At 39.1% G+C, this 12,328-nt stretch overlaps 1 protein-coding gene across 1 annotated transcript in view; it reads left to right on the top strand.

The window, feature by feature from the left end:
* The first annotated feature begins 6,814 nt into the window (after window positions 1-6,814).
* STOML1 (stomatin like 1) overlaps window positions 6,815-12,328 on the top strand; it is a 76,487-nt gene continuing 70,973 nt past the window's right edge. Inside the window, exons 1-2 of the mRNA XM_044077763.1 lie at window positions 6,815-7,563; window positions 8,696-8,802. Coding sequence (XP_043933698.1) covers window positions 7,401-7,563; window positions 8,696-8,802 — 270 coding nt within the window. The 5' untranslated portion in view covers window positions 6,815-7,400. The remainder of the gene's footprint in view (window positions 7,564-8,695; window positions 8,803-12,328) is intronic.

Below are 12,328 nucleotides of genomic sequence, written 5' to 3'. Positions count from 1 at the left end.
TTGTGGCTATACCCCTGTGGGAAAGGCATTGTAGCTTTGCATGGCTGAGGTGCTGTCCATGACGTTGAATCATGTCTCAGTGACTGCACAGATATCAGCATCTTCCAAGGTGAGGAGTGCTTCCAGTAAGTGCAGTTTCATGTTTAGACTCCAAACATTAAGCAACAGAACCCCAAGTTTGTCTCAAGTGGATTTTGTTATATTGGAAATTTTGTTGTTTTGACATTGCCTAAAAAGGGCATTATGGGAGAGGCAAGCACCTTTGCCAGTGTCTGAAAACCTAGAGAAGACAGGTGCAGACCACCTCTAGCAAAGCAGCATGGCCTATCGACCATGTCTTCCCAGGCTGACAGATACTGCTATTTCTAAGAAAATCAAAAGTGAGGTATCCACACTCATGATATCTTTATAGGAATATGGAGGGAGGGCTTTCAGAAATAATTAGTGCTTATGTGAAGTGCTAACTACCACAAGTCAGTGTTTGTTTTACTCTTAGTTACAGCCATGGAGTATGACAAATACATTTAATGATGTGATCTCTATGTTCTTTTAGTCAGTTAATAAATTCCAAAAAAATTAAGAGGTTCATGTTTTAAAACCTGGTGAGTCCAAGCTACTCAAAAGATGTCTGATGTATCCTATTACTAGTAGTTCTCCTTATTTTAAATCTAATATTTTGTTAAATATGGGCCATAACTTTTTTTACCCACATCTGCCTATAAATAAGCATTAGCAAAGTACATTTGAATAAAATCTTATCATAACTGTAGACATCCTTCTCTTACCTGTTGCAGTATCTATAACCTATGGGATCTCCTGCCAAGGATAGCCCTATGTCCGTCCAGATACCAAAGCCTTTAACTCTTACAAGTGTCATACGTCAGATGTATGATCCTTGCATCGACATAAGACATAAAGGTAACTTATGGATGCTTCAAACTCAGAAATGAAGTACCCCAGGAGACCTAGAGCCACCCCAGGAGAAAGGAGAACGTGCATCCAGGGAAAAAGGAGATGCCCAAGGAGAAGGCCAAAGACCCCTTGGCCAGGCAGGGGGCAGGAGGGAGGGACTGAATACTGCAACAGTGAAGAGAAGGACATCTACTGTTATGGTAAGATTTTACCCAACTGTACTATGTCCTTTGATATCACTGCTGAAGTACTCATAACTTGTGAGAGAGTACAAAAGCTACTGTAAGGAATGGGAGGAGGAAAGAAAGAGGACCTGTCCAAAAACCCATGAAGGATAGCCTTGGTAAATCCTGCCCTGGTTCTGGAAATGGCATCCAACATGTAATGTTTAGTGAAGGTGTGCACAAAGGACCAAGGAGCAGCTTCAAGAATGGAACTGGTGTCCAAATCTTGAAGAAAGTTCTAGAGGAGACCACTGCCTGATAGAATGGGCCCACACAGAGGCAGAAAGTTGTTTGCCATGAAAGGAATAGCAAACAGAAATGGCTTTTGAAATCCAGGAGGAGATAGTTTGCTTAGAATCTGCCAACCCAAATGTACTGGCATGAAAATAAACAAAAAGTTACTCAGATTTACATATAGCTTTTCCTAATCTAAATAATACCTGAGACATCTATGAAGACTCAAGGTATACAGAACTTTCTCACAAGCATATTGTGAAGAAGGAAAAAGGGAAGTAACCTGAGTAGACTGATTGGGGGCAATTATTTGACAACCTTTGGTATAAAAGAAGGATTAGTATGAAGAGACACCCTGTCCCTATGAAAAATCAAAAAAAGGTAAAGAGCCATCAAGGCTTAACGTTCAGAAACTCTCTTGGTGGAGGTTAGGGAAACTAATAAAACAGTCTTCCAAATGTAATGTTGCAGAGAAGAAGAAGCAGCAGGCTCAAAGGGAGCCTGAGTCAATTTCTTAAGAACAAAATTAAGGTCCAAAGAAGGAGGGATAGGCTTCCTTGGTGGTCTGATGTGCAGGACACCTTTCAGAAATTGTTTAACCTCAAAACTAGAGTCCAACAGAGGATCCAAGAGTGGACATGCAGAGATTGCTGACAAGTAAGCTTTGACAGAATAATCTGCTAAGCTAGCATGGATCAGTTCACACAAGTGAGAGAGAACCAAAGGGAGTCCCACAGAAAAGGAATCCTGGTGAAGTTTAAGACACCAGACAGAAAATCTCTTCCATCTGGACATAAGTGATTTTCTGGTATTGCGTTTGCTGGCCTCCTGCAGAACCCTAAGCGCATCCTCAGAAAACTGGTGTCAAAAGGGTATTGAAATCCTACCACCCACAGTGTCAACTGAAATGGAAACTGGTGGTGGTGAAGGAGAGGCCCTTTGTCTTGTGTGAGAAGATCCAGTTGGTGAAATAATTTGTGATGACTGCCATTGGCGAGATGAAAGAAGAGGGGGGAGCCAGTGCTGCCTGGGCCATAAGGGACTCACCAGTAAGATTCTTGGAGAGTCCTGATTGATTTTGTACAGGACCCTGGGAAGAAATTGAAGAGGAGAAGAAGCATTGAGGATCATTCCCTTCCAGTTAAAAGACATAGTATCCACCTTCCAAGCCAGAGGACTTGGGGTTCTGGAGCCAAAGCACAGAAGAGCAGAAGGGAGGTAAAGAGATCCACTTGAATGATACCTACCAACAAACTATGTCCAGAAACACCTTTCTTTGAAGCATCCATTTGTGAGGGTGTGCCCTGGACCTGCTTAGTCAGCCTGCCACCAGGTTTTGTTCTGAAAAAATGTAAACTGACCGCAGAGAAACCTGCATTTCGATAGCTAGATCCCAGGCAAGAAGGGCTAGTTTGCAAAGAAGATAAGACCTTGTGCCCCCTGCTTTTTCATGTATCACACGACTGTGGTGTTGTCTGTATATACCCTTTAAAGGCTTGGGGACCAAAGGGAGTGGAAACCCTGGAGAGTAAAGATAAGGGCTGAGATCTCTCTGATGTTAATGTGATTCAGTCATTTATGAGGGGGCCAGAGACCCTGAACTCTCATACAGCTCATAGCAGCCCCCCCACCCTTGATCAGAGGCATCTGTAAAGAGCGAGCTACTGAGAGGGACCAGGACACTAGAATGAGATGCCAGGATTGAGAGATATGTGTTGAATTCACCACTGAAGCTCGAGTTTTAGACAAGGAAGTAAGGGAAGTGGAAACTCCAGTGGGTGGGAATTCTGAAGTCACAATGATTGCAGGAACCACTGAAACTTCTGCATGTGAAGCTTGGCGAAAAGAAGCATGAGGATGGTTGAGATCATAAATCCCAGAGCCCTCTAAAATTCCCTGGCAGGCATGACAGACAGGAGAGACAAGGGTGGTTAGAGATAGTACCTTGGGATCAGGCAGAGAAGTCAGAATTCGAAGAGTTTGAATCCTACATCCCAGGAAGATATGATCCTGACAGATTTCTGGAGATTTCTGGTGAACCCCAGGCTGTGCAACAGGAGCCTGGTGAAGTGCAGATCCTGCAGGAACCTGAAAGGAGAGTAGCCTGAAGGAGTAGATTAACCAGATAAGAGAATATTTGTACTCTTTGAAGCCTGCAGAAAGCAATGGCCAGAGCCAGGCACTTAGTGAATACCCTTGGAACCATGGAAAGACCATTTTAGAAATTCATTACTTTGTTAAGCTTTCATAAATTCAAATTTGGCTTCCATTGATGGTGCTGATTTGGATTATGGAGATGCATGGGAAATGCTGTTAGAAAGCATAAAGTAAGAAGACAGATGAAATTAAATGCCATAGCATTTCCCAGGATTAATCACTCCATTTCAGTTAACCATTTATTAAAATTAAAGGCAGATGGACTATAACACTTTTTAATATTTCATTTAACGATGTAGTTATTAACACTGTATATTTATGAGATGTTTTGCTTGCTTTAGTTATATATTTCGCTTTTATTAATTCATCTTCTGATCCGGTGGTTCAAGTTACATGATTTAAGTACTTCAATTATGAGGCTATTAGTTCGGAACAAGTTTTGTATGAAGTTTTAAAATGAAAGGATTTAACTAACTTGTTAGAATAAAATACATTCCAGTGACGACTCAGTTTATTGCTGTGTTCTGCTCAATCTGACCTTAGCAAAGTTCCAACATTGTGGAAGTAAATAATTAAAACTGGAGCAAAATGATTTTGCACGTACACACAATGTTATCCATTACTTAACATGTTTATGGTACATTGGCACCAGTTAGTTAACACTAACAACAGAACAGACCTAACTGCTCTCGTTTACAAAAGCCAACCTTTACATATCCAAATAGTCAGCATTACCTCTGAATTGTCATCTTTCATAGGCTGGACACCACACAGCTGTAAGAACCACTAACTTGTGTAAATTATTAAGCTGAGTAAAATGTCAGCCACAAACATTGAAAGATAAACAATACAACACAAGTTAAAATATTTTCTTTTCAAAGAAATATGCAGAGTACAGTACATGCACAAAGAATAGAAAACAAACTGAAAAGAATGTTCAGAAAAATCTAACATCTGTACAGGAAACTATTTGCTTCTGGAAATACTGTGATTTTTTTACATTTTTTGACATTTAAAGACCATAAACTGTTCAGAGGGATTCTGAAAACCCAATATTAATATAAGCTCCGTTTAGTCTCATATTTTAACAGTTTCACTTACTTCACATTAGCTTCTGTTTTTATTTTCATTTCTTACATTGTCATTCATGCTATCTGATTTTAAATAAACTCACTGAACCATCTTTTAGCCCTTGCATGTTTGAGTCCTCTCTCCAACCTCAGGTGATTTGTCATTCTGGTTTCTGCAGTCTCAAGTGTCAATATTCACTCTGTTTCTTCACTCGCAGATGCAGTGATTTTTGTCAAACACATACAATGAATTCATTCTGATATTTCCTTGTATTTGTACGACAAAAATATCTCCTTTAGGGATAACGGCTTGGTAATTTGTAATGCTGGCTTTGGCTTATATGTCATATGCACTTGTCCATGTTTTACCTTATTGAAATAAAATTAAGTGCTCTCCTTCTGTATATTTCCTGGAGCCCATCAATCTTCATGTTTGACTTGTACCTTTTGTTTTCCAAGTGTCTGGCTTTCTCAAATGCCACTTGAATTGGCTTTAGTGCAAGTTAGTCTTGTGTGCATGGACACTTTTATAGGTAAGACTCTCGTTTTAATCCTATCCCAAACATTCCAGCTCAGCATTTGTTTAGTTGTTACCTCTCTGAATTCTTAGAAGATCCTTAAAATCTTGACATTTGTCTGACTCCTGCATCAGTCCACTGTACATGACAACCCGTAAGTTGATCCCCTTTGCATGTTGCATCAGTTTAATTATATTTACTGTAAAACATGAGTTATCAGGCAAATCAAAAGCAAGTCGCTGTTCGCTTTAGTCATGCCGTGAGTTTCATTCTCAGATTTTATTTTAATTTTCCTGTTGTCTACCTTCTGAATTTCACATGGATGAAAGGGAACTAAACAAAACTGCTGCCTACAATACTAGAAGTCTCCTACAGCTTACATTCCTGGTCAGTTCTCATTTCATAACAGTTATCAAAACTTTATCACCAGGAGCATCCCTAGCTCAACTGGTGCGCTAGGCAAAAGGGCTCCACAGCACCCCCACCACATTACCTGGTGCCCCCATCCTGGATGTTTATCACAGTGAGACTCAACTGCTGATTGGTCCACTGATGGTGATTCATTGTTATTCTGTGCAAATACACAGCAAATGGCATGGAAAGCATTTGTGTCCATGATACCCCCTTTCCTGAAATAGATACACTTTCAATTACATTTCCATAAGAAGTAGGAGGGGCAATCCTACAGATGATATTGGGAAATGCTGGATTACTCAAAGGCCTCTGGCACTGTAGGCGTTACCGAGTCTAACGGGCCAGCACACTGAGAAGCAGACAGCTGTGCCTAAACATCCTGAATACATACACAAGCAAGTGGGATGGAAGAAAGCACAACACAAAACGGGAAACGTATTTATGAATGATTCAGACAGAAAATGTTACAGGAAACATGCCATATCCAAAATTATTGAAAACTATGTTTACAAGAAAAAATATATTTAATATAGGAGAAATGTAAAATCCCGCATTTACATATTTATCGTATATGTATGTTTACGCAAGCCCTGGGATTCATTAATGCCTACACTAAGTGTACACTGTTCTGAGTGAATAGATAACACAAGCATAACTCATACCTTCTTCTTCCTAATTTTAGTTTTTCTACTGATTTTCTTGCAGCTTTAAACACTTAGGGGGATTCATAAAAATTACCACAAAGTGTAGACTGTATTTACTTAATATAATCTTTCTGAGTGACTAGAAAGCACAAAAATGTGGTAGGGATGTTCTTGAATATAGATTGTGTGCACTTAGCGTAAATGTTATTGAATCTCATGGAAACAGAGGTAAAGAAAAATATTGATAGATCACATTTACGTACTGATTTATGTTTCTTTCTTTTTTGTTTGTTTTGCTTTTCTCTTATCTTTCTGTATTTTTTTTAAATTTGTAGAGAGAACTATATTACTCTGTCTACAGGCAAAAGGAGGAAACCAGTCTGTGATATTACAAAGTGAACATTATAACATTTCTGAATTAAAAGAAACATAATGAAAAAGCACAAATATAACTTAAGAAACTTAAATTTGTACCTATAAGGAAGGACATTATGCCTAAGAGAACAAGACAGATCACTTGTTGGTCCTGGCTGATAAGTGAAAGAAAATAGGGTTTGCTGATTAAGAAATTGCACTCTCAGATTACAGCGTATTAGTTGTTTACACTCCTGCAAGGACCAGAGGCAGTGTTTAGTGAGCATGTCTGGTAATGTTTAACAACTTCCTGGTAGTAATGGTGAAAGCGAAGCTTGAGTGGATTTTTATTCACTCATTCCTTCTTGTAATCTGTGAGAAGTGTGCTACATTTTAGTTCAGAATGGAGATATCTACAGTAAACTGATCAGAAAGCAGAGCTGCTTGTGTATGGAGTCATTTTTCAGAGAAAGGGATACCTTTTTCACAAATGTTTTATGTAAATGAAAAGCAGCATAAAATGACCTGAGAATGCCAAATTCAAAAGGATCTGAATTTTCTTCCTGTCAAAATTTCTGTTGGCTGCATCCTGTAGTGCTGTTTACAGTCTGTGTATACACATGGATTTGCAGAAATAGTACTGTTTACCAAAGTGTTACAGCATACCGAAAGAGGAGAAGCTGTATTCTCTGAGATGAGAAACAATTGCATCTTTATTATGCTGCATATTTTCTGTTTTTCTAGTTTGCAGGTCTTTATGAAGTTCAGCACTATAGATCGAAAATATGGATTTCACCAAAACTGATTTGCAATTTGAATGTGGCTTTGCCCTTTCTGAAGCCTTATACTAGCATATATTTGTCATTCTTTGTAATGTTTGGGAAATCAGGTTATCAAGCTGTCCCTCTTGGTGACTGGAACCAACCCTCTATAAACTCGGAGTTGTATAAAGGGACTAGTTCCAACATTTTATTTTCCACTGATGCTGGTAGTTCATATGACTATGTACCAAAAATTGACGACAGTGACCTGAGAGGTGAGATTTTTTCATGGAATTATTTGTGACGTATGTGTGGGCTAGTATAGTTATTTTGTTTGGATGTACTTAAACATACACACACATGCTTATGTACGCCTTTTACTTCATGTATATGTGTGTGTGTGCACTTTTCTGTGCAGTTTTGTATTTGTATGGTTTTTCACAAGTGGGTGTATGAGTTTTACTAATGTTACTTTTTGCTTATATGCATAGGTTGCAGTGCTGTTGTGTTTGCAGTTTTTCTCATCAGCATAAATTGTTGACTGCAGCTGCTTTGTGAGTCATGTTTTAGTTACAAATGTAATTAAAACTGTTCCTGCATTTTAATATCCTAAAATTTCCTTTCTAGTTGCACTCTTTAAAGTATTCATGTGGTCTAACTGTCTTTCACTGCATTGTACTATGACTACAGGTACAGAAATCTGTATGTACTATTATGTTTTAAGTATCCGCCTTTGTAATTGACATCAGCAGTACATTTTTAAAATTCATTCCAGCAAAAAAAATCTGTTTGTGGCTTGGGTCTACTTCAGTGGACATTCTGAACCAAGATATCATTACTCTTGTGAGCTGCCCCCATCATTCTTAAAACAAAAATCATGACATTTCATTTTATTTAACTGGCAGTATGTATCTTCTTTCGGCTATTCAAGTTAGAGGTCGCCACAGCGGATCATCCGTTTCCATTTCTTAACTGGCAGTATGTATATGTATGTGGTAACTGGCAGCATGTATAACAAGGAGCCTCACTTTGGTACAATATTTCTTAAAGACACTGCATCCTCTGTTACTTTCGGTTAGGCCAAGGTTCTATAATGGCTTATAGCTACTAATAGAAACACGTGTTATAAAGAAAGGTATTTAACAGGCTTCTTGTTATTTCATAACATATATGTGTAATTGTGCACAGGGCCTTTGTTGTTTGCATTCACAACACTGCAAAGGTATGTAGCAAAAACATTAAGTAGGAGGTGGTTACCTCTCCCTTATGCATGTAACTAGACTCTTTCTTTCTGTTTTAAATTAATAATGTGTTGTGTTTTAGTGATGGAACTGGTATTGACACCAGAATTGTTGGTGACCAATATCTGGTATTCATACTCTGCTTTTTATGTTTTCTTTCTAACAGACAAGTCTCAAGGGCTGCTATCCTGGATATGCAGTGGGATTGTAACTTTGCTTGTAGCACTGTTGACACTGGTAACTTTGCCCATCAGTGGCTGGTTTGTCCTGAAGGTATGTAAGACAATGCTTTTATTTGACGTTTTGCTGTTTTGCGCAGTATGTATTTATTAGACAGTTGTGTAGCTCCATATTCTGCTTTGGAATTCAGGAGCTTGGAAAACATTGTTACAGGGTTTTATGGTAATTTGCTTTTTCATGGAAAGACTGGAGGATGCATTTAACATTTCTTACAGAAATTGTGGATAGGGCGGACACACTGCAGGAGATAAAAAGAAAAATGTATATGACAAGTGTTGTTCAAGAATGAAGAATGCAAGTTGCTTGCAATAAATAGGGAAAGTAATCCAATATTTGGGGGGGGGGGGTTAGTTCAGCTGTCGGTTTTTGCACCTTCATTTTATTGGTCAGCAGCTCTTGTTACATACTCTTTGCTCTAATTTGACACCATATTCATTTGCTTATGAACAATTCCTGTTTAATTGGGCACAGTCCTTATGTTCTAAAGGACAGTTTCATTTATGCTTGAGAAGCCACTGTTTAAATGTAGGTCTAATATTTATGAAAGTACTACTCCTGCCCACAAGATAGAGGTGCTGTGGTCTCCTGCTGTCTTCCCTACAGCTAATTTGTATTTCTTTTCCAACTACAATGAAGTAGGCATCTTTTCCTGATTCCCAAATAGGTAGATATTTTTCATGCACTTACCATTTCATATCCTGTGATATTGATGAGACAGACTTCTGCTCAACTGATGTTACATTATCCAGTGTCTGCCTTTTGTTGGTGTCCGACTGGTGTCATCAGACTGAGGTCATACTTTCATCTTCAGCCTGTGCCATCAGTGGTCCATATGGTTGGTGTTCCAGTTTCATTATCACCAGCGTATGGTCATCACTCACTTTTAGCTGTAGAGACATGTGGCTCATAAGGTTGGTGTTCCAGTGTCATTATCACCAGTGTATGGTCATTACTCATGTTTAGCTATACAGACGTGGCTCATAAGGTTGGTGTTCCAGTGTCCTTATCACCAGTGTATGGCCATCACTCATATTTAGCTATAGAGACGTGTTTCATATAGTTGGTGTTCCAGTGCCATTATCACCAGTGTATGGGCTTCACTCACTTTTAGCTGTAGAGGCATTACCCTAGGCCATCTGATCCATAACACAGTCTTCACCCCACCATTCTTCCAATGTGGTTTACTTAGTCCTCTGTCTCTTTCACCAAAATGCTAACCTCTCCCGTAAGGTTCACTTTTTCTGCACCCTAATCATACCCAGTATATACTTTAAAGAGACTGTTGGAATCCTCATACCAAACTCATTCAAAAAAAGCCCAGAGTACTTAGATGAGGAAGAGGCTGTAAGCGTATCTTCTTCATGCCAAGATGACAATAGATTTGCAGAGTTCATGCACTTATGAAAAGAAGACACTATAAGAAATGTCATCTTCCTCAACAGCCCAAATACCCCGGCCATTCCTTAATAGACATATTGAAATACTTAGCACAGATTCCATTGGAGAATCCTGACATAATGGTTCCCATTCCAAAGAAGGCTGACTAGATTTTCCAGTCCCCACAGAGTGTTCATTGTAAGCACAGTCTCCCAGATCTATTGTCCATTTCTGCACATCACTGAGGAGTGCTTCTTGACACCAGAGGCCAGCTGTCTACCCTTCTCTAAATATGGAATCACTGATTATGGTTAGATTTAGGAACCGGAAGTGTGTGTTCTTTGTGCTCACTCTGATAATGCACATGCTGTATTTTCAGAGAGCCATGTCAGACAAGTGCATTGTGCTGTAGAGAAGCTGGATTAAATCTTCCCATAGGAAGAGATCAATAACAAAGCATCTACTACTCCTAGTCTTAGTAACCTCATGGTCTGCATGGCCTGTAGTGTTATGGATGGGATGGCTGAAACAGCAGGATCAACAGTGCTGTAGAACAGGATACTCAAGTTGTGAGATTACTGACAACAGCATGACAACTTTTTTTTTATTTTTCATTTAAATAACCACTCCACTGGCCCAGGTGTTAATGTCTTGAGGCTATGAAGAAGATTGGACAGATTCTTACCAGCCATGATAAAGTTTATTCTGTACAGCATTTCTTTGCTAGTAGGCAGGACTGCTACCACCAACTCATGTTCCAGTTAACGCATTTGTCTCAACACCAGAAGTTGTTGCGTTATCTCTAACTGTTGGTCTGTGAAGTCATTAGCCCAAGTAATGGAATTTTTTCCATTCCTCGAGGCTGTCAACATGTGATCAAGTGTAAATTACAGCACTTCTGGCTATGTGTCTGACCATTCCCTATCAACGATGGTTCATTGATTGTCTCCTTCCCTGTGCTTTTGACTGGATAAAGATCTCTGAGGAGGCAGTGATCAGGGAGATGATGTCCAATGGTTACCATCCTATTTCTTTACATTCCCACTAGATAGTGCCCTTATCTTTTTCAGATGTTTCATCCCATCAGCAGAACCAGGCAAGAAAGGAGGTGTTTAAATTATTTGCAAAAAGAGCTACCCTGGTGGTCTCATTGGACCAGAGAGGGCAAGGATTGTTTTATTTATGTATTTATTTAATTATATTTGTTTACTCGGGTACTGCACTGATCAATGTTGACCAATTTCAGGTTCACAAACAAAAATACAGAAATGCAACCAATGACATAGTAGTTTAGACAACTTGCGTAGAAAAAAATGTGTATACACATTCTAGTGAAGAAGCACAGTACCATTTAAATCAGACAGAGTGTAATGTAGAAGACATATATTAGTTTCCAAACTAGTTCAATCTTCAGTGGATTTTAAGAGAGGAGAAGAGACTCAGAAAGAAGATAGGTTAGGTGATGTGTCCTGTGTTGGAGCAGGGTATTTAGCTTGGATGAAGAAGTACTTTTTGAGTTGCACTCTGAATTCGGAATAAGTGTTGATTTTTTTAATGTCAATGGGGAGAGCTTGCCAAAGAGTAGGTGCCTGAGAGGAGAAGGCATGTGCAGTGCTGTGGACTTCGGTTCTAAGGGTAATGAGAGTTGGTGTGGCTTGTGAGTAGTGTTTTAGATTGTATGAGGAGTTTTTTTCTTGAAGTCCAGCTGGAAGGGGAGTAAATGTTTGGAGTTGGAGTAGTTTATAGGGATCCTAAAAGTAGGTTAGATCTTTATTTTATCGGTAGCCATTTGGCTTTTTCTAGGGTGATGCTCACAGAGAGATGAGTTTGTGATGAATCGGCAGATGTTTTTATAAATAGTCTGGAGTGTGGCAATGTTGTTTTTGGAGGCAGAAGCAAAAATTGGGAGCCCATATCCAAGTTGAGAAAGGAGAACTTCTTTGCTAATGGCTGCTCTGGCTGGTTGGAATAGAAAAGGGGAGATCTTTTTGGCTCAGAAGAGGAGGGAGTTGGATACTGTTTTTCTTAGTATACATAAAGACATGAGACCTGAAGTCTGAGGTGGATGTCTTATAAGTTACTGAAGATTGAACTTCTTCTTATCAATTTGTCTTTATTGTAAGTATCCTTAACTTTCACCAATCACTGATTCATAAAACACAGTATATAAAATAGCCACATT

This window comes from Protopterus annectens, chromosome 7.part0, assembly GCF_019279795.1.
Source record: "Protopterus annectens isolate FY-2018-M chromosome 7.part0, PAN1.0, whole genome shotgun sequence".
Classification (NCBI taxonomy): Eukaryota; Metazoa; Chordata; order Ceratodontiformes; family Protopteridae; genus Protopterus; species Protopterus annectens.
This window is presented reverse-complemented; position numbering and strand designations above follow the sequence as displayed.